Genomic DNA, 24169 nt, shown 5'->3' on the forward strand with positions numbered 1-24169 from the left:
ATAGATGAGATAGCTGTCCATGAATCCTGTGTATGTAAGATGGTTACAGGTGATCTTTCCAAAGGTGCTCAGCCTGGGACGAGTATATGCAACCCCAGACCCCAAAGAGCTGGAAGGGCCAGGCTGAGCATTTGGCAGGGATGCCATGTTATACCTGCACCACTACCTGAGGAACCACTGGACTGGGATTCTCAGCAGAGGTGAATCTTCCAGTATTGTAATTTTTGTGCCAGCATCTTGCAGCCAGCAGCAATTCCCACCACTGTGGTTGTCTTGCCAGCAGGACCCTGAAGTGTACAGGGCAAAAGATCTGTTTGCAAGCACAGCAAAGGAAACAACAGGGAAGAGATGCAGAGCAGAAACCCCACCCCAAGTGAGTGGTAGATGTTCTGTTCAGGAAGCCAGGCCACAGGTGCTATGCTTAGAGTGCTCACTGCTGCCCAGTGCTGATCTGCTTGAAGAAAACTGTGATTATTTTGCCAAGTATTTTTTTTTCAGTGGGATCAGTTTTTCTGCAGGAGTTCCCGGTAAAACCAGCAGAGCACTACTGGATTAGGGGCTGCTTAATCTGGTGCTGCTTCTCAGAAGAGAAGAAGTCCTGGTCATTCCTCTCCTCCCTAAGGGTGCACTCGACATTGGAACGATAATGCAAAATGAGACCTTGAACTTTGAAAAGGGCCAACTGCAGCTGGAAGCGAGAACCTGCTGGAGCTCATTAAAAGGCAAGTGTAAACATCAATAAAAATGAGGGGTAGATCTTGGCTTCCCCACAGGTTCTTATCTCACAGAAGCTCCATGCTCTGTGGATGAGAGGCTGTTTTGCAGGCAAAGGGAATGAAAACATGTGTCTTTTCTCTCTCTTTTCACCCCATGAAACTCAGGCAAAGAGAAACCCTAATCTGTATATGCTGTTCCATGAGTTAGACAGTGCTGCCTGGGAGGATGGCTCCATGGGTGTTCCTTCCACAAAGGGTGCCTGCGTAAGTAGTTCTGCCTCCCTGTCCCCCCTGCCAGCATGTGTTGATCCAGCTGTGTGACAAACCAGACCACAGAATTTATGTGGCTTCAAAATACACTCTCCAAAAGATAAACAGTTACTTCAAACTCAGACCAGTTCCTTAATCCAGTTCATTTGAAGCCCTCATAAAGAACTGCACAGGCATCATGGGGTGGGTGGGGGAGGATCTGCTGTCATTGCCTCCAAATCCAATTTAAACACGTGCACAGCCTCATATTAAGTGCTGGTAGCTTGAGGGTCATTGCCTGCCCAGTGGGCTGAGGAGGAAATTTGCAGCTGTATCACCCAATTTTACTATGTAGTGATGGGCTCTCCCACTCTTTTTTTGGGGGCTGAGAGCCCACAGCTAAGCTGTGCACTGTGTGCTGAGGCCCAGTGCCTCCTCTTCCTCGAGGAGCAGCTCAGCCAGGAGGAATTATTTCTTGTTGCTGGCTCCCTTCAGGCTCTTGGATGGCTGTTGGTGTGTCCCAAGGAAAGGAGGGCTGCACACAGGGCACTTGCTTGCACAGTGGCTCAGCTCTGTCAGTGCTGAGGCTGCTCTCTCTCTGTTCCTGCCCATGCTGCAGTGCTGCTGCCTTTGCACATGGGTGAGCACCTCTCCAGCAGCGCCCAGGAACCTCGCAAGGCACTGGGAAGAGGAGAATTAGGACATTCTCTGGCATAAGGCAGGGAGCTGCCACCCTTTCCAGCTGCCTGGATTTAGTCTAACCTATAACTAAATCCCAGCTTCAGCCACGTTGCAAATGTCTCTGTTGCAGCTTCCTGTGGGTAGCTGGGAGCTGCAGAGCTCAGGGTGGCAGGCACACACCCCATACTGAATGCAGGCTGATTGCTTGACCTTTTCTGCCCACATGTGTTTTTGTGGCCCTGCCTTTCTCAGTTGTCCTTCAGCAGGCTCTAGTTACAATATTTTATTGATGATGAAGGACGAGGGAGGAATTCCTCTCTTGCTTTAGTGTTTCAAAGGGTAGTACACAAGTTCTTGAGTGCCAGTATGGTGTTACAAAGTCTAATTCACCTGAAGAGACTGATGCATGCTACATCTCCCACTGACTCCTGGAGATCTCCAGGGTCACACTGGCATAACCTATGTCCTTACCTCTAAAAAATAATTTTCTCCTTTTGCTCCTGGGTGGGCGAGGCTTTAAAATCTGCCTGTTGTTCTCTAATCATACTCTTCCTTTTTTAAACTGAGCTCACAGTTTCCCACAGAAAATCTTCAGTCCTTTTGTGCTCTGCATTCCCAGTCCTTCAGAGTAGGTTTGCATCCCCAGAAAGAGCTGCTGCAGCCTCAGAGACAGCCTAAGTATCTGTATTATAGCCTAAATATTTTTGTCCTGGATTGCCCTTCTGCTTTCCTGAACATTCTCCCACTGAAAGCAAGAACTGGTGTGCAAGAAATGTCTTGTTTAGCCGAGATAAACAGGTGCTGTGCAGAATTAGCACACATTGTGAGATGCCTCAATAATGGCACAGGAGCTGTGGGTCATGCCTGTGTTATGTCTGACAGTCACCAAAGGCAGGATCCTGTGAGCACCGGAGTGAAGGTAAAGCTACCTCTGACTTTACAGCACAGGGCTGGATCCCAGAGAAAATCCATGCCTGAGACACTGGTAATACATAGCACAGCTCTACAAACTCACAGCCCAAATCTTGTCCTGATGCTGAAATCTGCTCCTAGTCCTTCCTTTTAAGCAAGCAGGTCAGGTCACCTCTCAGCTGCTGAAATCCATCAGTGTACAGGAGCCCTGCCTGGAGGCATTGCTAAGAATAGTGTCTAAGAACAAGGGGAAGAGAAGAGTGAGCCTGGAATGGGATTTGGCCACTGCCATCATCAGTTAGACTCCATCTCATTTCCTACAAGCAGTGGAGGCTACCCAACACTCACAGTTTTGGATGGTGCTCTTACATGACAGCCTTCTGCTTCTCAGAGCACTGAAGTCAATGGCAAGCTGCCCAAAAGCCAAGGCTCTTGCCCTGCTATAGGATCCCATTAATGCACCCCTCTCCTCTCCAGCTCAAGCTGCTGTGAGTGCAGGACTCTCACCTGTCTGTCTGCACAGACTGAGCTGCAGGCTCGTGAAACAAAGCACAAATTAGTCTTAGAAGAAGCTGTATTTCAGCAAAATGCCATAGAAACCACAGCTGCGTTACAGAGGGCCTTTTCCCTGGCATTATGCAAGAGGTAATTATGTAAGTTGTTGTTATATAATATTCCTGGCTTTTTCGGAGTGCCAGCCTCCCCCTGACCACAGCAGTGTGTATTACTCACGTCATGTCATGCTTTATACAACCCAGGCTCACAGCAGAGCTGGGGCTGCTGTCATCACCGCTCCCAGCCATGGGACCCTTGGCTGCTCTCAGGGCTTTTTAAAAATTGTGTTCTGGGGAAAAAATAGCTCATTGAAAAGAAAAAAATTATTTGATCAAAATATCTGTTTGTTCCCCTGAGACATTTTGCTGTGTAAGCACACAAGATGGTTTGGGTTGTTTCTTGAGGAAGGACTGGATTCTGGAAAATCTCTGTCTATTTCTTTCTAGAAAATTTATTTCACAAACTTACTTCAAATAAAAAAGAAATCTGTGGTTTCTGCCAGTGCCTCTCTCTTGGGTGCCCATTTCCCTACTTGCTGCAGGTCTGGCTGCAGAGGAAACAGAGCTAGAAATTTGTTTTCTTAAACACCAAGGCAGTGTGGCTGACTGCAGGGCTCCTCAACATTCACTTTCCAGCCCGGGGTTGGATTTCTCTCTTCACAACAGTGATACTCCAGGAAAAAAAAAAAAAAAAACAACAAAAAACCTGAATATGGCCAAACAAATTTGGATCTGGTCCATTCCTGTGGCTGGTGTGTGTTCCTCTGTGTTCCCCAGCTTTACCTGGGCGACTGAGCCCCACAGTAATAATCCCAAAACAGCTGGTGTTTCTGAAACCATCCCCAAGAGTGGATGGTTTCAGAAAGAGTGGATGAAAGAGCACACCCTGCTCTTTCACTGGTGTGTCTGTGGGCTCAAGTGAGTCATAGAATTCCCTATCAAAGCGGAGGACAAGTGGCATTTCTGTCCATGGAATTGTGGCATGTTCTAAATTAATACCTGTAGAAAGGTTTGCCAGCTGTAGAGGGTGGAGCAAGGCAGAGGTGGAATTGCATCCACTGTTTTGCCAGAGACGGCTCTTCACCTGCCTGCTGAGCCTGCTGGGTGGGGGGACCTTTCCTAAGCACCTTTTGGTAACATTTTGGGTAGAAACAAACCCCATGAAGTCTCTGGAACAGTATTTCTCCTCGCGGCAGTACCCTGAGTCTCATCTGTGCCCCTACTGCTGTCCCATGGGATCTTCCTCTGTCCCCATGGCACCGCTCCAGCCCTCCGCAATATCAAGGCTGGGGGACAGAGGGGAAGGCACAGCATCCCAGCTGGCCAAGGAAGAAGCTCGTCTCTACACACTGCACTGAAAACGAGCCCCTCACAAAAGCTCTGCACCCAGCTGCCTGCGCCGGGGTCACCTCCCTGTGTCCGGACAGAGGCCTGCCTGCCCCGGGGTCACCTCCCTGTGTCCGGACAGAGGCCTGCCTGCCCCGGGGTCACCTCCCTGTGTCCGGACAGAGGCTCCCCCAGCCCGCGGCTCGCCGTCCGTGGCCACGAGGTGGCAGCAAGCCCTGGCCCGCGGGGCCGCGCCGGGCCGGGCCGGGCCGGGCCGGGCCGGGCCGGACAGCGGGCCAGGGCAGGGCCCCGAGTCACGCAGGGCACCCACCCTGCTCCAGCAGCGGCTGCTCGAGCACGTCCCTGCAGGGGCTCTGCGGTGCGCTGAAAGCGGCCGCGTTGCCAAAGCCGAAAGCATGCGAGGTCCGTTTCTGCTGGTCTAGTGAGAGCGCTTCAGGCGGGGTGCAGAGACGCAGCCGCGTGTGCCCGCACGGCCCCGGTGCGGGCAGGATGCTGAAAACAGGCTATTCGGTCACCTGGTGCATTTTAAAGGAGGCAGCCCGAGAGCTGGCTCTCTGTGGTTTGTGTTTATCCACATGATTATGCAAGTGATAGATTTCGCCCCAAAGGGAAGACAAGAGGACTGTGGATACTAAAATGTTATGTCCTTTTCATGGCTGCAGGCTTGAGGGGTGGTCTGGTGCACTATAAAACTTATAGTATTTCTGTAGACTATTTATTTAAGCTCTAGGGAGGAGAGCTTATGATTTCATTTCATTACTACTTTGCTTGCAGAAAAAGCAATATGGAATCTCATACTCATTTTAAGTATTCTGACAATTTAATGTCCATACCAGGACTTTTGGCTTCACAGCCCTGGGGAAAGCTGCAGAGAGCAAAGAGTCGACCAATTTCAAATGGAGTTATTACAGCAACTGCGTAGTTCCAGCTTGGGGAATATACAGAGCTCACTGCATAAGCAGCAGCCTCTCATGTGCCAGGAGTACATTTCTGTTGTGTCTGAAAGATGTGTAAACCAGTAAGGTCAGTGTTCAGGATCCTGCCCAAGCCTGGAAGGATGCAAATGCTTCATTACTGCTGTGAAGACATGGGCAGTGAAGCTGCAGATATGTCATCTGCCCTGTCTCAGCCCTGTGCTGTGGAGAACTGCACAGGGAATGAGTTGGAGGAGTACTAACCTCTATTCCATCAGTTTAGCTTAGTTTGGTGTTTGCACAGCTAAATCAGGATGAAATCTTGAAGTGTTGGATGTAGATTTTTGGATGTGAAGCAAACTAGTGCATGAGGAAATGGAAGGGGAAGATTTCAGAGTCTCACGTTGACTTAGCTGACAAAGGCTTGCAACATGTAATGGCCAGTATGTCCTTGCCTCAAGGGTTGGATGCCAGCTGACACCCCACTGGGCTTTTGCCACCCTTCTTACCCTCAGCATTCCATTTAAACCTCTGTGTTTCTAAGGCATGTGAGGCCCTGTACCTCCATCATCCTTGCTGCCCAATTACCACTGTATGTGGACACTTCTCTCCCCTTGCAAGGCTGGAGCAGGGAACCTGTAGGGAGTGGAAGGGTGCAGAGGCACTGATGAAGCTCAGGTCCTGCAGCACTGTGGTAGACACTGTGCAGTTGAATGCTCTTCTCCTGAATTCCAAGGCAGGTGTCTTCAGCCTCTGGTTGATATTTCTTGCCTGCTTTCTCCTTGGAAACTTCCAGAGCCAGGTGCATGGTTCAGGACAGCAATACTGGCTGGGCTTTGTTATCAGGCTGTGCTCTGACTGCAGACACCCCTGGAAGGGACCAGTCACCCCACTGGTGTGGCAGTCCTGACAGAAAGTCTGGGAGCCCTCCCAAAGCATATCCGCATGGTTTGTCAGCTCAGTGGCTTTTCCTTCCAACGCTGAAATTTGTTTGGCTTGACAGAAGTAGCCAGAGAGCAGAACTGCTGATGGGGTGGGTGTTGAATGTAGCTTTGCTATGTCCTCGTGTCTCTGGTCTGCTGCAAATTAGCTTTCTGGCTCAGTTGTACATCTCTTGGCTCCAATAGCCAGACTCAGCCATCAGCTAATCCTAGGTGTTTCCCAGGAGAGCAGGCAGCAGGATCCTGGCAGGCAGATGTGGGGGAACTGGCTCCCATACAGCTTTTACCCCCTCATTCCTCCTGCAGCAGGTGGGGAAAATGACAGGGCTGCTTTGAATATGGTTATCTCTTAAGGGCATGTCACAAGTGGTGTGTTACCCCCGGAGAAAAGGATGGTGAGATCATTATAGGAAAGGAAAGGCCTTTGGAGTGATGGAGTCAATGCTACTGGCTGTCCTGGCCTTTTCTCCTGCCTGCCCTTGGCAGGCCAGGGGAGAGGGAGGCAGGGTGGCCTTGCAGATGACGGTGCTCTTCAGAAATCTCCTGCCATAAGGCTTGACACTGTCTCTGGGTCCTTAGGAACCTGGGACAGGCTCCTGGCACAGCATTCCGGCAGTGCCCTTTCTGTCTAGAGTGGGATATGTGCCAGTCCAATACGAGAAGCAGAAATGATGCCATCAGTGGCACCCACAATAGTACCTGACCCAAAATAGCTTCCTAGGAAAAAACAGGGAGGCTGATTAGGTTAGACAAGCCTGAAAGAGAGCAAGAAGTCCAGCTGATGATTGACAGGTGTATGTTTGTGGGCAGGGGCTATAAATCCCACGGGTGAGCTCTCCAGCTACCCTTTGGGGAAAGGCAAACGGCTGCAGGAAGCGCTCAGGACCTGTCTTTGGTGAACCATGGGGCTCAGTGACCAGGAATGGCAGCAAGTCCTGACAGTCTGGGGAAAGGTGGAGTCTGACATCGCTGGCCATGGCCATGAAATTTTAATGAGGTAGGCAAGGAGCTTCAGTTCTAAGAGTGAAGCTGAGAGCTTTTGATGAGAGACATGCTTGTCAGTGTTTATTTCAACAAGGTGTTTTCTTTCTTGTAGGATGGTGATTTTTCCATTGCTATTTTCTGGGTTAAAAGTTACTCACTGTGTAAATTGGCTGTGCTTCTGTCTCTCCATCTCTCTGTGGGCGCAGGAGCAGACCAATGCTGCTTTTAACACATGGCTGTGCTTTGTCTCTCTGCCTCTGGTGGCCAAGCTCTGCTTTGGATCCTCATTTCCCAAGCACTACAGTGAGAAATGCTGGAGTGAAGTGTGTGTCATGGGGTTTCAGATGCTCTGCAGAAAGGACATGGGGAGGCAGAGAAGGAATGAAAAGAGAGGAACATTATCTCTGTGGCAAATTCCAATTTTCTTGGAATCTATTTCAGTAAAATTAACTGCAAAGTACCTGAGAGTTTCCCTCTCCCCACCTTAGTCCCACCTGGCAGAGCCCTGCCCGTCCTGCTTTTTGTCCAAAAATCTGTGTGATAACACTTGTCCACTATCTCATGATGAATTTGAGGTCTAAGTATGAAATGAGGCACATCCTTCCCCTTACATCCCTCCTCCATTATTCCAGTGTCAGAAGTGCTGCTGAGGTCTCCAACTGAGAGGACCCCATCCTCCATGTTGTCCTTCTGGTCCTGGCACTTGGAATGGTGAACACCCCAGATACTGCAAAATGGGAAAGATCATTAGGTGGACACGGGAGCCTAGCTTGTCCCTTAAGACCAGAGAGCATGCAGGCTTTGAGGAGATTCTCTTCAGCTCTCCTCTCAGACTATGCACACCCAAATGTGCTGGAAGGGCACAGACACCGAGGAGAGTAGTGGAGATCTGGCACCTGCTTGGGGGATTTTCTACCCTAAGCATGGCTGAGGCAAGGAGCCCACACCTCCAGGCATATCTATGCAAAGCTGTGAAAAACATTTTTCAAAGATGAGCCAAAGAAGGGGGCTGTTTTCCTTACCTGCTTTATCATGATCCAGATCAGCTGCCATTTGAAGGGAAAGGAATGGAGTGGGAATGAAGTGGGTGGAAATGTGATGGCTTTCCCTTCTTGTGGTCCAAAGGAACTCCAGTTCCTGTGTGCTGGAGGGGTAACAGGAACATGAGCCAACCTCACCCATCAGCCTCTGAGGTGGCTACTTTGGCTCTGAATTTGCCACATGCTAGTAACAGCAGTTCCCAATGGAAAAGTAGTACCATTTTTCTTACAAGTATCGCAGAGTAGAGCATGACATTAAATAAACATATGTCAGCCTGTGACTTTGTGCTCCCCTGCCAACCCAGGTCTCCTCCAAGGAGTTTCTGAGGGAGGAGAGAGGGAAGAGGGAAGGAGAGAGGGTGGGAAAAAAGGTCAGGAACCCAGTTCTTCCATGTCTGCAATCAGAGGGTTTGGAGGCACAGTAAACTCTCCCATCCAGATGACATTCAAGAACACACGACCTCCAGATTGGGGGACCTGAGGCTGGGGCTGGTTTTTTTGTTTTGTTTTGTTTTGTTTTGTTGTTTGGTTGGTTAGTTTGTTGTTCTTGTTGTTTTTTGTTGGTTTGGTTTGGTTTTTAGTGGTTTTTTTGTTGTTGTTGTTGTTGTTGTTTTTTTTTTTTTTTGTTTTTTTTTTTTTTATGAGAAGCTTGTAGAGCTCTCATTTCCTGGCCAACAAATAACAAATAATGGGCTGAAAAAAGAGTTTGTGTGAGAGGCAGGGATCTGTAGGTTGGCTCTTCAGCAACAGTAAATTGATGAAGACAGGTGGTTTTGTCTGCTTTTGGTTTTCCTTCACATAAATACAAGAACTCGCCTCTCAGTGTCATGACTAGCCTTGGCTCTTGTCTCTGTCTTAAAACCTGTTATGTCTCTGTTGACATAATCCAGGGGATGGGTGCCAAAGACTTATCAGAACTGTATGGAAAAAATACAGACACTTCCTCTGTTGCTCTAGTTGGGCATGTTTAGGGCAGTGCCTTGTCATGACCAGAGGGAATGGAAATAGACAGTGGTGATCATCTTAGGAAATGGGTAAGAAGATGGGATTAAAGTAGACTCAAAGGGGGGTATGTCCACAGGTTTTCCTCTCCAAAGTCCCTCTGCTTTTGTCCACAGACTCTTTAAGGACCATCCTGAGACCCTTGATCGCTTTGAAAAGTTCAAAGGCCTGAAGACCCCTGATGCAATGAAGGGCTCTGAAGATCTGAAGAAACATGGAGCTACTGTTCTTACCCAACTGGGCAAAATCCTGAAGGCGAAGGGTAATCATGAGGCCGAGTTGAAGCCCCTGGCTCAGACCCATGCAACCAAGCACAAAATCCCTGTCAAATATCTGGAGGTATGGAAACAGGCAGGGAGTCTCAGTGTCTGATGTGCAGTGAATGTGTGCAAGACAGCCGTGTGAGAGTTGGGCTTTCATTTATTGATGACTAGTTGGACTTCAGTGAGCTCTCTCTCAAGTCCAGGGTCTGTGTGTACAAGCAGGAGGAGGCACAGAAAGGGCTCCTGGTATGCAAATGGTATGTGAATATCCAAGTTTAGATTTCCCATTCCAAACACCACACACAGTCTGACCAACCCTTGACAACAATAAACCAGCCCATGCAGCCTTTGCATGCCTGGGAAACTGTATTACATAAGGACTGTCAGTGACTGGACACAAGGGACATACAATTTTAGAGTAAGCCCTGGAGGATCCATTGGAGACCAAGATCCATAAAACTGTTATACAAACAGAGGGCATGGATTTGCAGTCTTAATGGATGAGGCTGACAAAAAGTGGAAAGGGCCATGATCTACTCAAGGTCATGAAGCAGATCCGCGTCAGAGCTAGGAATAGAGCCCAGTGCTTCTGCCTAGCCCAGACTCCTTGCATACTAGACCTCACTGTCTCTCCAGAGGCTGCAGGAAGGCCTACTGAATTAGCTCAGAGATATTTCCAGGCTCTGCAACCTATTTCTTAGTCTGGCTTTTCTGAAAATAAACCTTGAGTGTCCCTTCAGTTTTTCTTTCTCTCTTTCCTTCCTCACAGTTCATTTCTGAAGTCATTATCAAGGTCCTTGCCGAAAAACATGCTGCAGACTTTGGGGCTGATGCCCAGGCTGCAATGAAGAAGGCCCTGGAGCTGTTCCGGAATGATATGGCCGCCAAGTACAAGGAGTTCGGTTTCCAGGGTTAGCACATACACACAAAGGAACACCACGATGGAGGACCTGGCCACACATCTTTCCCCAGCGCTATTTCGGACATCTCACGATTGGCCATCTCTGGTGTGTGGGAAAGCTTTGATGAGAGGCCAAGAGTCACTCCAGGCAGCATAGAGGCACTCAGAGCGATATCCATGATAAACTGTCATTTCCTGGCTTCATGTATACAAAAGAAATATTCTGCTTTCTTAGGAAAAATAGCATTAGGGATTATCTGTGAGCTTTAGTCTATTTTATCCCCTTTCTCTCTCTCTCCCTGAAACTCAGTCTCATCTGAGAGGCAAATGGCATGGCCAAAGATGAAGGGATATAGAGGATCAAGAGAAGTGCTGAGTGTGGTGAATGAGTGAAAGAATGACTCAAATGAGAGATGTGAGAATGGGAAGCAGGGACACAGCATCCCATTCCTCCCACAGGTGAGACTGTTAGCAGATTACTATGGAGAGCTTCCAGCACAGTGTTACCTTGCTCTGTGGGGGTGAATGCAGTCAGTCAGTCTCCAGTGCCTGCCAGCTCTGGAGGGTTTAGTTGTTAAACTTGCATTAGCAAACTATAAAGAGCGGCACTCCCTGTGATCGGTAGGCTTCTAGCAGCCGCCACTATGTGTCTGAAGGTCTGTTGCCCTGGGAAGTGAAATATGTGTTTCTCAGAAAATAAAAATCCCTGTACCAGAGTTGTGTGTTTGCTCCTGGCTGTACAAACACCCCAGTGAGAACTGGGGGAGAAGGAGAAAGTGGAAAGGTGTTTTGCATACATATCTGGCTGCAGAGCAACCTGCACTGTCAGTCCATGACCTGAGCAGCATGTGGCATCTGTCTTAGCCAGGGACTCCGGGCACTCAGATGTCACCATGGGGACGTGACCTGATTACCGGACCTCAGAGCACAAGACAGCAGCCTCAGCTCAGTGCTGTAGTGCTGAGAGAAGTTCTCCCTGACTAAAGGCCGTGGCCACTGCTGTGCTGGGGGAATGCGGTGAATCTGGTTATTCATTTATGGGGAGGTGGCATGTGCAAGTGCATTGCTCTCTCCAGACACTGGAAAGGAGGGATGATCAGCTCAGGTGGAAGGCTGCAATGGCAGAATATGCTCTGAAGACCCAAACTCTGGTCTTTGCAGCCTTTTGACTTTTTGCTGAGGTGCCTCTGCAATGCATGCTGCACTGTGTTTACAGACATACACCCACATCCTGTGAGGGACCTTACGGGACAGACATAATGGCAAGATGCCTCCCTCTGCATGTTGCCTTCTCCCCATCCCAGCACCAGAGGGTTGTGGCTAGGGGAAATGCATGCAAGTGCCACAGCTGCTCTTTTTGGTGTGGAGAAAGTAATGCACCTTATCTGACAGAGACAGTCTTACAGCAAGCAGAAGGAAGAAAAGTGAGGTGCTCAGTAACAGGAGCTACTAGCAGGACCTAGTTCAAGGTACTCCCTGCTACACTGTGTGCAGTGGAGACAGTGAAGGAGCCACCAGCTCCTTTAAAAATCAGTCCTGAACCAACATGATCTGCTGTGTCTTTGGTCAGGGCAAAGGCCAAAAGAATTCAGTCTCTGAAAGGAGAAGGAACAATAAATTCCTTTGCAGAACCGTGCATATCTGATTTCTTCCTGTTTACAAATCCTCACCTTACCTCTGGGAGCTTGCTTGGTGTTTCAACCTTTCAGAGGGGGTCACAAAGGCATATGCTGTCACCTAGATGAAGTTACAGCCAGGTGGTCCCTGGCTTGAGCAGTGTGCTTCGTCTGACTCCAGTCTAGTCTGTCTGGTTTTGTGGGGAGGGCAGTATATGTAATTAAGGTCTAGGATTGCTCGTCCAACACAATAAGATTTCCTGCCAGTGACAACAGACTCTGCTTTAGGATTAAAAGCTCTGCTATAGCAGCTGCCTCTGTCAGTCTGAGTGGGACTGGAGTTGTCTAGATATTTTCATGTAGGGCAGTGTGGTGGAGGAGGGAGAGTTTGCATGTGTGTTGTGCCTAGTTACCAGTTATTAGGTACCTGGACTAAATGTCAGCCCACTGGGAGCACTGACCTTCTCTCTGCCTGCCTTACCCCACTGTGTCAGTGCACTAGGAACCATTCTTAAATCTGCTGGTAGATGTGGGGCCTGACAGAAGTTTTCTGGTTGTGCCTATGGCTCAGTGAAGATGTGCAAGCTGAGATGAACCAGCATGTTTGGGTACCAATAACAGTGAAGATAACTCCAGCAGGCTCAGTGATTTGGGGTGCTTGTGGGGAAATCCACCTCCCTGCACCTTTGCTACTCTAGACACAGAGGATGCCCTTGGCTGAGTCCTGACATAACTGCAGGGATACATGTAATTCCTACAGAGTCTACAAAACTCCTGCAATGGCCCTGCCTTTAAGGACAGGTGAAGTTTCCTACAACAAAGTGGAGGGTAGGAAAAGGATTTTTTTAGCTGCATGTCAAAGTTTTTGCTGGAGGCCCCCCTTTCACTCTGCTGCTAGCACATAAAGCTTTTCTGGTTCATATATGGGACAAAGTCCTTTAGTGGAGATAAACCATATCAGCACAAGCGCAGACACTTTCCTCCTTCTTTTCCAGGAATAGCTTTACATCCTTTACCCTGGATGGGTCCCAGGGACTTGTCCCCAGCCCCTGTCCCCGTTGGGACCGTGTGGTGTCACATACTCGTTCCCAGTCACACGATGAGATGTGGACTGTGTGGCTGCCAGCCACCTTGCTCCAGCACGTAGGCACCGACTGCAGCCAGGTCGGGCTTGCGGCCCCTGTCCCCGCTGCGGTTTCCATTGCACGCAGAACTCGCCATGGCACAGAGCCAGTGACCTGTCTGCGATCTCCTGGGCTTCGGTGTCAGACACCAGCCACTCATCAGAATCTCAGATGAGGGGAGCAGGCCCCCACTTCCTAGGCACTGTGCAAATGAGCTGTCAGCCCCAGCCAGGGTGTAACAACACTGCAGGCTGTGCAGCCTGTCCCCCTTGTCTTTCCCTCTGCCTGCTGATCCTGCTGACTCCAATACACCTGCCAACGTCAAGTGACATCACAGAACAAGGGCTGGGGACCACACTATTAATCCTGTGATCTCTTGGTCACCTCAGTGGGAGAAAGGGATAGGGCTCCGATGACTAATTATGTTAAATATTTAGCACATTAGTATGAAGCTTGTGACATTCTTCATATTTGCATCTCCCTGCAGGGCTAATGTGAGGAAAGGGCAGGGATGTTTCTAGTCCATGTAATAGTCACTGAACAGATAAGTCTGGTTTCTGGGAATTGAAGCACAGACAGTGCCTGAAGGTTGTTATGTCTATATTATATTAATTTAATAAGGAGATAAATGCTCACCTATACTACATGCTTTCAGATGAGGATTATTTTTGTCATGATTCCTATGGTTTCTGCCACCTGGCCAAAACCTGTCCTGTGTGTTATGCCACTGAGGAAAAGAAATACTGAAACTGGGTGGTTTTTCTCATGTAGACATGCTTGCCCATAACATTTTATTCCAGAAGATGCATGGCATCAGAGCATGTCCTCCTTCTTCCTGGACTCATTTGTTTCAGGTTTGGTCAAGGCTGCTTTTCCAGGCTGTGCAGGGCTTAACAATCAGAGTCTGCTCAGACTGAGCACACAGACACACAGACGCACAGACACACAGACAGACACATACCTATACACAAGCACCAGCTTCAAAACACACATCATAGCAAAGCCCACCTGTCCAAATCCTTCAGATTCCAGCATTCTTGTGTGCCAGTTCTTCATCTGAGAGGATGATATATATGAGTTCTCACATTGTGTTCAAACAAAATACAGCCTTGAAATAGCTAAGGTCTAACCAAGTAAGAAGACAGACTGTGCAAGGACAGGGACCTGGGGAATACTGGTGGGTAGTATGGCTGTTAAATTTCATAAAGTTGTGCCAACAGAGCCAAGGAAGTCACCTGGAACTAAGTAAGTGAGAAGAAAAAGCCCAATCAGCCTCTTTTGTCCAACAGCCAAATGAGCATTTATGAAGATAAAAGAGTCACAACAATGCAGCGTTCTTAATCAGAACTTAAATCCCTCCCTCCCCTTGGATCAGAGGCACAACAAGCCCATCTCCCAGTCCTATGACTTCTATAAAATCCTTATCCAAATGTCAGCAAAGGTGACCTTGTGCCTTTTTAAAGCAGTACTTTATAGTCACTTGACTGCACTTTACCAAAGTCCTTTCGCAGTTTGGCTTTCATCCCCTGCAAATAAATAAACAGAACAGGCTGCCTCCACCGTCCCCTCCAGCCCTGCAGTGACCACCCATGATAAGCCAAGTCAGACAGGCAGGTCTGGGGCTCTCCTGGGCAAGGCAAGGCAAGGCAAGCCCTGGCATGGAGCATGCTAGCATAGCTGGTAGTTGCATGGAAAAGGCAATGTGTGTTTGGGATGGGGAGGGATACAGACTAGTGTGTATGTATCTGCACCTTATGTCTGGAGGAGGGCTTAAAGGAAATTATGCCTCTTTCCCGTTTCCCTTCTCCAAGGAAAGCTCAGTATGAATGCAGCTGCTGGGTGCTCGATCTTATTTTAGATTGTCCTTAAAGCAGGTTCAAATGTTCAAGTGTCAGAATAGATTTGGGTGGAAGACTTTCTGGATTATTAGCACTTAATTCTCTATGTCTCTATGCTTAGCTTGTGGATCTTCCATTACTTTCCAGTTTATATCATTAATGGTGCTTTTATTAAGAATTTTGATCTTCTGTCCTCCCTTAAAATGTTTCCTTATTCAAGACAAATTCCAGCATCCAAGCTCTCACCAGAGGGGTGGAAAATTCCCAGAGCTGATACCCTCACCAAGATCTGGGATTGCTCTGCTCAGGGCTTGCATGACATCAGGCTTGTCCTCTTGGCAAGCTTTGGGGTTATCTGTAAAGTTAGCTGATACAGTGTCAAAATGAGTCTGTGCTTTTTCACTCAGCTGGATGAATAGTCTGGTGCCCTTTGAGGGATGCCACGGATTAACTGTGAGTTGGTTGGGTATAAAGGAATAAAAATACCAGAGTTTTGTCAAAACCAGCCATATGGTGTCCCTGTAGAGTCTGTGGCTGAGCAAAGGGTTTGCACCCGTCACGCTCAGACAAACTGTCCAGAGATGGTGAGAGGAGGCAGAGCACTCCATGTGCCACACTTGTAGCCCTCAGCTCCCCCTCTAAGGGCAAATGAATCGATGGGGCTCCTAAGGAAGAAAGAAAAATTAAATACAGGTGGGAAATGGAGGCACAACTGCCTCCCCTCTGAGGCTATTTACTCTCTGAGTGCATCCTGAAGAGCAGTAGCATCATCCTGACAAACCTTCTTCTGTACTGCAATGGAGGAGGTTTCCTAACGCAAGCTGCTAATTGGCAGAGTTTTGTAAGGGAAGAAAGATGGAGTTTTCTCATGGTGCTAAGATTATGGATGTGATGCTTTCACAAAGCTGGCCCATAAACCATGAGAAAGAAACTTTTTGTGCACTTTGCTTTTGCCATGATAATAGCAGGTATTGCTAACTCAGCTAATTCCCCAGCTAATTTTAGCATGTCACGTTTAAGCTGGTGTCCCTATGTGTTTTGCTATGTTCCCTCTACAGATGAGAAATGATCGCTCAGTGCATAAAGTCATCAATTTTTTTTTTCCTTTTCAGTCAAAATCCTCTGTCATGAAATGGAGTTCTTCATAACAGTCACAAATTACTAGCTCATAATAGGAAGATTAATTAAGAAATAATTCCTAAGATATTTTGTACTATGGTTTTTCTAGTTGAGCAGAGTCATAGCTTCCTTATCTGTTTTAGATCAGAAACTTGTTGACTGTAAGTGTCATCTGGGACAAGCTCTGCTCTAATTTCTAATGGTAATTAAGGACTCAGCTTCATCTACTTTAAAACTCTCAGTCTATAAAATACCAAAACATCACCCTTCTTACAATATGCCTGAGTTATTTGCTCTACTGTTCTTAGCCTAGACTTTAGTTAAAGGCCTATCTACACTTTCCATCTACAGTACTGTTCAGTTAAGCCCATTTTAGAGAGGGTAAACTGAGGCAGAGAGGCATGAGCACATTGTTTTCAGGCTTTTTTCATTCAGCTGTCCACTAGGCCAGGCTGCTGGCTGCAGGGCAGTGGATGCTTGTGATCTTTTTGTGTAGGAAGACACATGAAGTTTTGCCATCTGCCAGTGAGCAGTTCTTGCTTTGAAGTGGTTGCGTTTTAGCAGCTGCCAAAGGACATCCTGTGTATAGACATGCAGCCACAACGTGGGCGCAGTGTAAATACCTCAACAGATTACAGATGCTGCATGCAAAGTGAAGCAGTCTAAAGACTGTGGGGCTGACCTTGAAGTTCTCTGGAGATGAACTATGAACTATGGTGGCACTTGGGAAATTGCTCATCTTTTCTCTTCCAAAGAAAAGAAGACTCCCAGACTGAGATAATGAAGGACATGGATATCTAAATGTCACCAGCAGAAGAGAGGTCTCTAAATCCTAGTGTATGAACCTCACATCTCCCTGTGTAATTATGCACATGCTTATAATTTCATCTGTAATCCCCTCATTGACTTCTAACATTTTGCCACCATCTTAGGTGGGTCTAAGCCGTCCAGGTTTCATTTGCCTAACTTAATTTATAGTCCACAGAAGTGACCTTCTTCTGCCTACTTTGGCAGATCAGTCATATTTTGCCTAATCCAGCCTGCAAAAGATGCTGTTCCAGCTACCTCCATCCAACAGTGTGATTAGTGAACAAGGTTCAGGTACATGCCTGTTATCACACAGATAACTCAGCTGATAATCCTCTGGTCTTTTAAAAATGAGCTGTGCCTTTCCATTTTGGTCTCCCTTCAGGAGACCAGGTTTCTGTGATGGATCCCTGCTTAGCTCATGTGCCTAGGCTCTAAAGGAGTCGGCTTTAAGAAAAAACAAAACAACAAAAACCCCAGTGCTGGTTTTCATACTGACTGTATTTAGCTAGCCCTCCTCACTCAACATATGTCTGGCTGAATCCTTTTAAATCACCAAACTCTCTATTGGTGTGCTGGAGTCCTGAGCAGTGGCTCAGCCTGGAGTATTTCTACCAGTATTTCTAACCAGGGCTGTCTAAAAGCCTTCATACACCTTTGAGGCTATTACTGTCCTAATGGGACCACTCCTTCCCAAGGGCATTCCCTTTGAGAAGAAGAATGGAGAGAGGAGGGAGAAGATATTTCTGTGCCTAGCATTAAGTGACATACTGCAAAGCATGAGGTATCTGCTTGGGAACAACAGCCTATGTGACAGCCTGCTGTGTGGTGTTCAGAGTCTGGGGTTGTTTTTCCTGCAAGCTGTGCTTCCAACCTCCCCTCCCACCTCATTGACAGTAACATCTGGATCTACCCGCACTCTCAGTTCTTTTCAGTGAGTGCAACAAGAGAAAGAGGGTTTTCTTTCCTTATTGCTCTGTTTTGAGGATAGCTTGCAGCTGTGCCTGGCTGGAAGGAATGTACAGATTTTATGGAGGATGGTCAAGAAACATTTCCTTTCCCAACTGCATCACATTCCTGTTCATACACAGAGTGGCTCATAACTGGGAAGTCTTCAGTTCCAGTTCTTTTGACAACACACAGTAGGGAAAAATAGAAATGGAGGCAATGCTTTTTCTTTCCATCTACATTCAGGTTGGAGATGGACAACACTGCATCACCCTCAGTAAAGGGGCTAATTATGGAGAAAAGAATGCTAGAGCCTCTCAACGTTAGAAATAGACCAAAACAGAGGAAGTGCTGCAGAGTACAGCATCTTTCAAGTACTGGTGTTGGTGAGATAAGAAATAATACATACTAGAGAGTGTCTATTGAAAGAGAGGAGAGACACATCACTTGTATCTTGAAGGCAGAGCATCTTAGAAATGAATTTGAAGAATAACCTTTCTTTGGGCATTTAATTTCCCTCCTGTTGGAAGTGCTTGCCTACAGTTACTTACAATCAAGTCTGTGATGAGAGCGCATGTGTGTGGGTGTACGTGTGTGTATGTACAGCACAAAGGCTAGAGTTAATACACAGAACGAAATGTTTCGTTCTGGAGCCCCAAACGTACATGGCCTCTCGATACTCATCAATTTCAGTGGGTGTGAGACCTTTCAAAGAGCTGGATTCATGCAGCAAATTCTTTGCTGCAGGCTTAGGATTAGTGATTTTTTTCTGCTCATGATGAAGTACAAACTTGGAAATCAGCTCTGCATCTATTCATCAGCTGAAGTATAAGCCCCTTTTATTAGTGCCTTTTGTGGCAATAACTGTGATCTATTTAAAGCCTTCAAACTGCAATTCCTCACAGCAGATGTAGTGGAAGCAGATATCCATGGAAATCAGTCAAAATGAGCTCTTGTTGCTGTGCAAAGGGTGGGCTCTGTTCTGCTCAGCAACAGATACCAAATTCCTGCCACATGGGCTTTGTCTCCTTCTTCAATGGTTTGGGGCTTGGTGCTAGGTTTCCTGGGGAAGTTTTGCTGCCATTTACAGTCCCTGCTTCATATTCACTCTATTTCATTTCTCCCCCTTACAGGGCATTCAAGGAGGAGACACTGCTCTTCTTGTGGCCTCTGCATCCTCAAAGATGTCATGGCTAAATCCATGCAGTATGACTGCCAGCCATGGTCCCCTGTTAACAGCAGCAAACTCATTCTCATCTCAGCAAGTGTCCTTAAACAAGAACTAGGAAGCTGCATAAGTGGGTAAGTGTTGCAGGAAATCAGGAGGGACCAGCCAGAAACTTTTATTTGGGGAACTGTTGAGATGCTTTGGTTTGTTTGGTTTTTTTCCTTAATAAACTGTTTTATTTAAATCTCAGTCAGAGCTGGCCAAGCGCAGGGTTTCTCTGCCTAATAGGATACCATAGATGGCTATTAAGAATTCTGGATAGGAAATTTTTTGGTACAAATTACTGTGTAAACTCAGGCTCATATTTACAACAAGAGTTGTTCCCCGTTAGGCTGTTCTTATTGGAGTGGGACTGGAGCAAACTGAGAAAAGAACAAAAAATGCACCAGGTATGCCTAAGAAAGCAGAGTGGTGTCCTTGCAGTGTGCACTGACCCTTGCAGGAGTGGTCAAAAGTCCATAGAAAACCCTCGTAAGTCCATACAGGGACCAAACCTGTTCAATATTAGTACAATTTAACAGTAATGGCCCAGGTACTGGGATGAAGTGCATCCTCAGCAATTTTGCAGATGACACCAAGCTGAGTGGTGCAGTTGACATACTAGTGGCAAGGGATGATACCAAATTCTGCTCCACTCTTGAGCTGTACACTGTTGTGTCCTGAGAAAACTATTCTATGGAGGAATTCATACAACTCCCCCGTACGGCCTAAACCAGTTGTCATGACCTGGCTTGTCCATTTGCTTATTTTTCCCTGAGTAACTGGGATTTGGCCTGCAACAGAGACAGAAATGGAAGCATATTTTCCCACTCTGGCTGCAGAGAAAGACTGTAAATGGTGACATTAGTCAAGTAGTAGTTTGAGTCATGTTTGGTACCACAGCACAGCTGGGTCAAGAACAAATCCTCTAGGAAACTGAGCAAAGAAAAATAAGAAAGGGGAAGAAAAGCATTTTAACTAGCACTGACTAGTTCTTCTTTCTTGTCATTACTTCCTTGGGATGTTGTCACATACATTACTGGAGGAGATATTATTTGGCCCAAGAACGTGGGATTTCTTCCTCCTAACTCTTCAGTAAATCCTAAAGTTCTTTTCAAACCAAGATTGTTATAAAGCTCAGATTCCTGGCTCAGACTCTTTCTTCCATTCAGTTAATTGTTACTGTCCAATGTCCCAGATGTGGAACAGCTGCTCACACAGCAGCATCTAGCCAGATGTTGGAGATCTGATTAGACACTGAAATGAGAACTGGAACCAGGGAAAGGACATTTACATCTTCAGATTCAACATGCTTCTTTATTACAGACCTGGTGGTGGGCTATGTCATTCCACATTCAGATGGCTGGTTTCAGAGTTTCATTGTAGAGCAACTTCCCCAGACTTCCACAGGACAGAATTTATTAAAAAAAAACCCCAAAGAAACAACCCACCAAAAAACCACAACTTCCTCAATGTAAACCTTTTGATGCATTTGAGGCACTACCTTTATTATAATTGGTGGAGGAATGGCTGAGTGTTTGGACAAAGCACAAGAGACCAAAGATAAATAGTCTGTGCTCTGTAGACAACCTTGCTGAGCTGACATTTGTTGCCAGTAAGGGTTCAACTGAGATAATTTTCCAATAAGGTAAAATTAATCTGTTTCACTCCCCATGAATGTAAAAAAATAAGAGCATGACTATCATTCCTTAAGTCACCTGACTGTCTTCTGCTGGAGGTTCACCTTTGCATTGACATAACTGTTACAGAAGACCACAGAAGTTTTGGGTGCAGCTTCTAAAGTTCCTCTAGGAAAGCTGGGTGTAAGCACAGCCTGCCTGACGTGCAGCTGTTGACTCCTGCTGTTTCTCTTGTAGGCTTAACTCGCTCCAGAAAGGGACAGTCACTTCAACCAAGGACAGACTTTGCTCATTTGCCTCCAGATGCTCCATTCTGCTGCACAAGGTAATGTGACACGATTTAATAACATGCCTCATATACTCAACACAGCTTTAAACTGTCAGACACAAAATACACTCAAATGGATCTACTTGTTCTTCACATAAGTCCTTTGGGTAATTGTGAAAGACAGTGTGCTCAGTCTGTAGGAGTAGGCACCATGACACAAAGGACTTCAAAGAGTGATTCTAGCAAGTGTCAAGATAGGAGGTGGCTTGGCTTACCAAACAGTCAGAGAAAGGAGATGAGCACTGCAACACAACTAGATTCAGTTGCAGAAAATAATCCCAAATGACACAGCTGACATTAGTTTCATTGTGAGCTCAACTTGAAGTTTATGGAGGGAAATTTTTTAGGGATGCCGTATTGAAGGACAGAAAAAATTACCTCAGATGATACAGATCATCTCTACTACTTTCTAAAGAAAAAAAAACAACCCCAAATCTATTTTTCTAATGTCATCTGAGGAGCACTTAGCTATACATAAGATGTAGTGGTTGATACTGTCACAACAGACTTCCCTCGTTTTGGTAGATATAATGGGTTGGATTGCCAGATTTCCAGTCAAGCCAAACAGCATCAAACCATTCCCTGTAAAAAGTTCAAATGCAAACGGTCATACTCTGTCAGCTGTGACTCATTGCATCAAGTCCAGTGACTAAGAAGGTCAAGAACAATTAATTCAGAGACGAAGGCACCAGAGCTTTCAGTTCTGCTGCTGCACTTCAGAACCATGCTTGTAATAAAACTTGAGAACTCATTTCATCGTCTTCTCTTCCTGAGCTTTGGGATGATCATTATTTCTCTGAAAGAGAGCCAAGCACTCTGAGGTGAGCTACAGAGGACAGTAGCTGCCTGACAGCTGCTCATAAGGACTTTGATTTTGCCTTCCCTCTTCCTTTGACCAGAATTTCCATTATTGGTCATGGAAACCTTCCTGCAACACTGCCAAGGCAAGCTGCCCATAGATGAAGACCTTAGCGATATCCAGTTCCCCAGCTGAGAATTTTCCCACCTGGCATATGCAGCAAAGGAATGGCTACTCAGGCTTTTAGTTACCAGCACGCCACCGGACTTCACAGCGGTTAAAGCACGATGTTTAGCAAACTGACATTTGTTGATTTGAAGTGTGTTTTGTCAGAAAACTGGGGGGGAAAAAGTGGGAAGGCTGGGCCGCGGGAGCCGCAGAAGCATTCCGAGCCTTGCGGCCGAGGGGCTGCCCCAGGAGCCGCCGTGTTTGCAGAGCTGCGCTGCCCTGCCCGGGGCCTCTGAGGGACGGGAGCCGCCGCTCGGGGTCGTGACTGCCGCTGAAACGCTGGGCAGCGCTTTCCCGGCCTTGCAACTCCCCCACCCTCCAAATAATCCAGTTCCTCAGAATTCTGCATTTTGTGCAGGAATTCGCATTTTGGTGGCACCCCGGGGGGGATGGAGCCAGTTCTGGGCACAGGCGGGGGCCCTGGCGCGGACATGGCGCGGGGCCGTCGCTGAGGGGAAGCCGCCACGAGATGGCGCCCTGGCGCCTCGCGCCCCCGCCGAGGGGGGCGGGTGATTTTTTAATTTTTTTTTTTTTTTTCTTTTCCCTCTGTTGGTTTGTTTTTTCTTTGGCTTCTTGCACCCGCTTCCCTATCGTCTCCCGCAGCCAGCCCGAGGCGCTGTGCGGAGCTGTGGAGGCGGCTGAGCAGCGCAGAGCAGCGGTGGATCCCGGCTGCCAGCCGTGGTGGAGGAGCGTGAGGGTGGCTCCCTGCATGGCCCCGGCCGGGAAAGCGTGCTGGCTCATCCCTTTGCTGCCCCCACACACATCCCCAGCCCCTTTCCTCACCTGCAAGAGAGGGGCAGTGCGCTGACACACAGCGTGGCTCAAATCCGTGTCGAGCGTGGTGTACGAGAATTCCACCTCCCCTCTCCTCCCTCCATCCTCTGGCACTCACTCACACCTCCACCCGCCCCACTGACCTCTCCTGCGTTTTTTTGGTTGCCCTGTACCAAAGGCTCAGGTGTTTGCAGATGAGAGACAATGAAATGCAAGAGGGTGGAAATCCTGATGAAACCCAGTGCCAAACCAGCTGGGCAATTCTAGCCCAACACTCTGGCAAAACATGCTTTTCCAGGCGGCTTTTTGGTTCCTGGAGGCCTGGGAAGGATGGGGACCCTACTCTCCATCAAACTGCGGCATTTACTGAAGAGTGGTAGTCCTGAGCCATTGAACATGGATAAGCCCAGAAGAAAGATGTGGCACCAAAACAGACCAAGAAATCACGCCTGCCTGACATGAACCTGCTCTAAGCAGCCTCCCCTTCCTTTCTCCATGTGTCCTGCTGTCTTCCAAGAAATGATTTTCCATGAGGATGTAGGGATCTCTTCTGGGCAGAATGATCTGTTCTGTGAACTCTCATTCTTTTTTCCCCATTACAGGTCATTTGTTGGACTGTTGGATGCACTTCATCACAGGTGTAAACTAGATCATTGCTCTAGCCTTATCTTAAAACTTTTTACTTCTCTTGACTGTTCTTAAGAGCACTCAAAAACTCACAGGGCCTGCTTGGTGTTGGATCTTCTGAGCTCTGCAGCTTCCCTTAAAAACAGATCTTAGGTCTATTGAATTACAATGGCATGAAGGTCTTTGAGACAAAAGATGGAGTGGAAAATGTGATAGCTGTTCTGCAATTAAAAAAACAAAAATAAATAGCAGATTCTGTTCTTTCTGTATCAGGGGCTTAGTGTGTAGGAATTTACAAACTCCGTTAAAAATAAACCAGCCCCAAACTGATTAACATGAAAAGTCAATAAAAGAAAGAAAGAAAGAAAGAAAGAAAGAAAGAAAGAAAGAAAGAAAGAAAGAAAGAAAGAAAGAAAGAAAGAAAGAAAGAAAGAAAGAAAGAAAGAAAGAAAGAAAGAAAGAAAGAAAGAAAGCTTCTAAACTGTAAAAAACGAAATTATTTTTGGAAGCATCTTTTCCCTTAATTGGACATTTATTTCTAGATGGAGTCATTTGTGCATGGAATCCAGCTGTATGGCTGTTGTTTGGCAGTGAAATGATCTGTTCCTGA

At 47.1% G+C, this 24169-nt stretch overlaps 1 protein-coding gene and 1 long non-coding RNA gene across 8 annotated transcripts; one reads left to right on the top strand and one right to left on the bottom strand.

The window, feature by feature from the left end:
• The first annotated feature begins 422 nt into the window (after nt 1-422).
• MB (myoglobin) lies at nt 423-11220 on the top strand. 7 transcript variants are annotated; one of them, XM_064420369.1, is made up of 4 exons: nt 423-728; nt 888-980; nt 9457-9679; nt 10373-11220. In XM_064420369.1, the coding sequence occupies exons 2-4, from the start codon at nt 943-945 to the stop codon at nt 10517-10519; spliced, it is 408 nt and encodes a 135-aa protein (XP_064276439.1). In that variant the 5' UTR covers nt 423-728; nt 888-942; the 3' UTR covers nt 10520-11220. The 7 variants fall into 7 exon arrangements, with proteins under 7 accessions (XP_064276439.1, XP_064276442.1, XP_064276440.1 ...); XM_064420366.1 differs by lacking the exons at nt 423-728; nt 888-980 and adding exons at nt 4912-5018; nt 7125-7311; XM_064420372.1 differs by lacking the exons at nt 423-728; nt 888-980 and adding an exon at nt 4201-4245.
• A 7558-nt stretch (nt 11221-18778) lies between these two features.
• LOC135300670 (uncharacterized) lies at nt 18779-23062 on the bottom strand. Its single transcript, XR_010362443.1, has 2 exons — nt 22942-23062; nt 18779-21119 (listed from the first exon to the last, which is right to left on the bottom strand). It is a non-coding gene; the product is annotated as an uncharacterized LOC135300670 (long non-coding RNA).
• Between the last annotated feature and the right edge of the window lie 1107 nt (nt 23063-24169).

Source organism: Passer domesticus, chromosome 5 (assembly GCF_036417665.1).
Source record: "Passer domesticus isolate bPasDom1 chromosome 5, bPasDom1.hap1, whole genome shotgun sequence".
Lineage (NCBI taxonomy): Eukaryota > Metazoa > Chordata > Aves > Passeriformes > Passeridae > Passer > Passer domesticus.

Bases quoted from the DNA above. Each gene is read 5' to 3' on its own strand.
- MB (XM_064420366.1), top strand. From the start codon at position 7,217: ATGGGGCTCAGTGACCAGGAATGGCAGCAAGTCCTGACAGTCTGGGGA. The intron at 7,312-9,456 runs GTAGGCAAGGAG...TTTTGTCCACAG, and splicing joins GGCCATGAAATTTTAATGAG to ACTCTTTAAGGACCATCCTG. The intron at 9,680-10,372 runs GTATGGAAACAG...CCTTCCTCACAG, and splicing joins TCCCTGTCAAATATCTGGAG to TTCATTTCTGAAGTCATTAT.